This window comes from Sinocyclocheilus rhinocerous, unplaced genomic scaffold (genome assembly GCF_001515625.1).
Source record: "Sinocyclocheilus rhinocerous isolate Xijiao unplaced genomic scaffold, SAMN03320098_v1.1 scaffold5672, whole genome shotgun sequence".
Taxonomy (NCBI): Eukaryota; Metazoa; Chordata; class Actinopteri; order Cypriniformes; family Cyprinidae; genus Sinocyclocheilus; species Sinocyclocheilus rhinocerous.
In genome coordinates this window covers 128197-131798 of record NW_015636356.1, presented here as the reverse complement: position 1 = coordinate 131798, position 3602 = coordinate 128197, and the positions used below count along the sequence as shown (strand labels likewise).

The 3602-nt window shown below is 29.8% G+C and overlaps 1 protein-coding gene across 1 annotated transcript in view; it reads left to right on the top strand.

The window, feature by feature from the left end:
• The window catches only part of LOC107747745 (venom phosphodiesterase 1), a 33073-nt gene that overhangs the window by 7411 nt on the left and 22060 nt on the right, over positions 1-3602 (top strand). Inside the window, exons 3-4 of the mRNA XM_016562334.1 lie at positions 1777-1908; positions 3019-3144. Coding sequence (XP_016417820.1) covers positions 1777-1908; positions 3019-3144 — 258 coding nt within the window. The remainder of the gene's footprint in view (positions 1-1776; positions 1909-3018; positions 3145-3602) is intronic.

The following is a 3602-nucleotide window of genomic DNA, read 5'->3' as shown; positions in this document are numbered from 1 at the left end:
GTGTGTGTGTGTGCACTTGGATGGGATAAATGCAGAGCACAAATTGGGGCAGCATACTTGGCCTGTCCTTTCCTCTGTTCTTTATATTTACCGCGAGGACCACAATGGAAATAAGCCAATGGCTTTTTTGTGTTTTTTATCCTCTACAGTTTTTTAAAGTGTATGGGATACTTGTTATTTTGTATAGCTTGTAAACGTGTCAAAGAAATTTTAATTCAATTCAATGTTTGAATATTTAAAGTAAGATTTTAAGTTTGGATATTTTCAAATTAGTTTGAAGATTTTAAGTGTGACAATTTTAAGTTTAAATATTTTAAGTTTGAAGCAGTTTTAAGTTTAAAGATTTTAAGTTTGAAGATTTTAATTTTGAAGCCATTTTAAGTTTAAAGTTTTAAAGTTTGATGCAGTTTTAAGTTTAAAGTTTTTAAGTTTGACAGTTTTAAGTTTAACAGTTTTAAGTTTAAAGTTTTTAAGTTTAAAGATTTTAAGTTTAAAGTTTTTAAGTTTGATGCAGTTTTAAGTTTAAAGATTTTAAATTTGACAGTTTTAAGTTTAAAGTTTTTAAGTTTAAAGATTTTAAGTTTAAAGTTTTTAAGTTTAAAGATTTTAATTTTGAAGCAGTTTTAAGTTTCAAGATTTTAAGTTTGATGCCGTTTTAAGTTTTACGTTTTTGAGTTTAAAGATTTTAAGTTTGACGATTTTAATTTTGAAGCAGTTTTAAGTTTAAAGGTTTTAAGTATTTTAGTTTAAATATTTAAAGTTTAACGATTTTAAGTTTTTAAGTTTGACAGTTTTAAGTTTAAAGTTTTTAAGTTTAAAGATTTTAAGTTTAAAGTTTTTAAGTTTAAAGATTTTAATTTTGAAGCAGTTTTAAGTTTTAAGATTAAGTTTGACAAAGGTTTTAAGTTTAAAGTTTTTAAGTTTGACAGTTTTAAGTTTAAAATTTTTAAGTTTGACGCAGTTTTAAGTTTAAAGTTTTTAAGTTTGACAGTTTTAAGTTTAAAGTTTTTAAGTTTAAAGATTTTAAGTTTAAAGTTTTTAAGTTTAAAGATTTTAAGTTTAAAGTTTTTAAGTTTAAAGATTTTAATTTTGAAGCAGTTTTAAGTTTTAAGATTAAGTTTGACAAAGATTTTAAGTTTAAAGTTTTTAAGTTAAAATATTTAAAGTTTAAAGATTTTAATTTTGAAGCAGTTTTAAGTTTCAAGATTTTAAGTTTGATGCCGTTTTAAGTTTTACATTTTTGAGTTTAAAGATTTTAAGTTTGACGATTTTAATTTTGAAGCAGTTTTAAGTTTAAAGGTTTTAAGTATTTTAGTTTAAATATTTAAAGTTTAACGATTTTAAGTTTTTAAGTTTAAAGTTTTTAAGTTTAAAGTTTTTAAGTTTAAAGATTTTAAGTTTGAAGATTTTAATTTTGAAGCAGTTTTAAGTTTAAAGTTTTTAAGTTTGACGCAGTTTTAAAAAGCTTGAAATCTGAAGATTTTAAGGCCATTCAGTCTCTCAGATAGATAGGCAGATTGTTATGTGGTTGCTAGGGTATTCTGGGTGGTTGTTTGGAATTGCTATGCAGTTGCTAGGATCTATTGTATGGTTTCTAGGGTGTTGTTATAGTGTTGCTATGCCTTTGCCAGATATTAAACATGATATTTTGCCTATAGAAAATGATATTGTTAGAACCGTTTTTTGCATTAGGACATTGTTCTGTAGTGAAATAATGATGTGGACATTCACCTGTCCACTGACACTGGTGTGTGTGTGTGTGTGTGTGTGTGTCAGACGTGTCGGCGTCCTGCAGGAATCGTTGCTATGAGCCGCTGGATGTGGATTCAGCCTCGTGTCGCTGTGATAGTCAGTGTGTGGAGACTCACAGCTGCTGCTTTGACTACCAGGACATCTGTCTGCTGCCTAGTGAGTGACCTTAATGTGTGTTATCTGAACATCTGTGTCCACAGGTACAAGTCTGTGCCTTACAGAAACCAAATGAGTTAACAAATATTTAACTAATGGTTAGACTTAGTTATGATATTACACTGCCTTGATGTTTTCTAAATGAAGTTAGTTGATGAATTACTCACTCTATACAAGCATCTGTTAAATGTCAAAATATAACTATATTCAACCAGCGTGTCCCATCCCAGAATATTAATTTTATTTCTTTTCAGGTTGAATTGCTGATGTTTGCTGTGACTTTTTTTGTTTGATTTCTTGATTGATTTATTGCAACATTTTTATCAATTTAAGGGCAATTATGAAATTTTTTGTTATTTTAAGTTTTACCATTATAATTACAATCATTTTTACAGTGTATGTCTGATATTTGTAATAATTTCCTTTAACTATACTCACTGTACACTACACAGTGAAAAACTGTAATAGATCTAATGGGACATTACATGTAATGTTACAGTAAAATACTGTACAATAAAAATTTAAAAAAAAAATACTGTTCAATTTACAGTTTTTGGAAGTAAAAAAACTAAACTGACATTCCCAGAAATGTGACAGCTCACTTTTGATGGTTTTTCATTTAAATGTTTCTTAGTTTCTCTGTACATTAGGGTTTTATGTTCCATCTAATGTTGTTAAATGAATGTATATTGCATTACTTTAGTGTTATGTGTGTTATGATGATGGTGATTTGTGTTTGTGTTTGCACCTTCAGTATTTTAGAATCAGCTTGTGGAAAAGCTATTTCTATTGATCAATCATGTGTCTTTCGCTTTATCGCATGTGTTTTATGCTGGTTGTCAATATATTATAAAGGCACTAGACAAATTTGACTAATTTGGTATATTAACAATATTTAAGTTAATGAAATACACACTTTTTTTTACTGTAAATTTAAGTTCAGTCTGTAAAGCTTACCAAATTTTGTAAGGTAATGTTCTGGCAACCACAGCTGCTGAATATGACCTTAATTTCAGGGATTTTTAACAAATCAAATATTAACACAAACATGACAATATCAGTATTATTATAAGAATGTGAAATAAATCAGTTGAGCTGTTGTGTGTGTAGCTCAGAGCTGGGAGTGCACGGCGCTGCGCTGTGGAGAGAGACGGCTGTCTGGCAGCAGGTGTCACTGCTCTGAGGACTGTATGAACGCTGGAGACTGCTGCTCCAACTACAACAGCGTCTGTGAGGGTGAGTCCAGCCTGCAGCAGTCATCAGCTGCTGTACTTTAGACTGATAAACAAACACACTCACACACACACACACACTCTCATACACAAACATACACACACACACACACACAGACACACACACACTCACTCACACACACACACACACACACTCTGTTCAAACACTTCACTCAGAACTACACAGACAGCGAATGAGTTTGTAGATTATTTGAGTACATGTTTTACAAGAAAATACTATTTGTTTTTCTACTTCAAAAAAAAAAATCATGTTTAATTCAATGTATTGCTTGTTATTTCTTTGTAATTGTGAAACTTGCTAGCAATTCCTGGGTGAAAAATATTTCTTCTAAGTAAATTTCAGAGAACAGTTCATGAAATCAAACAATGCCTCCAGTATCTTTTGTGCAGTTCAGTATGTTTTTATCTTCCAATATTCCTCTGTGTGTGTGTGTGTGTGTC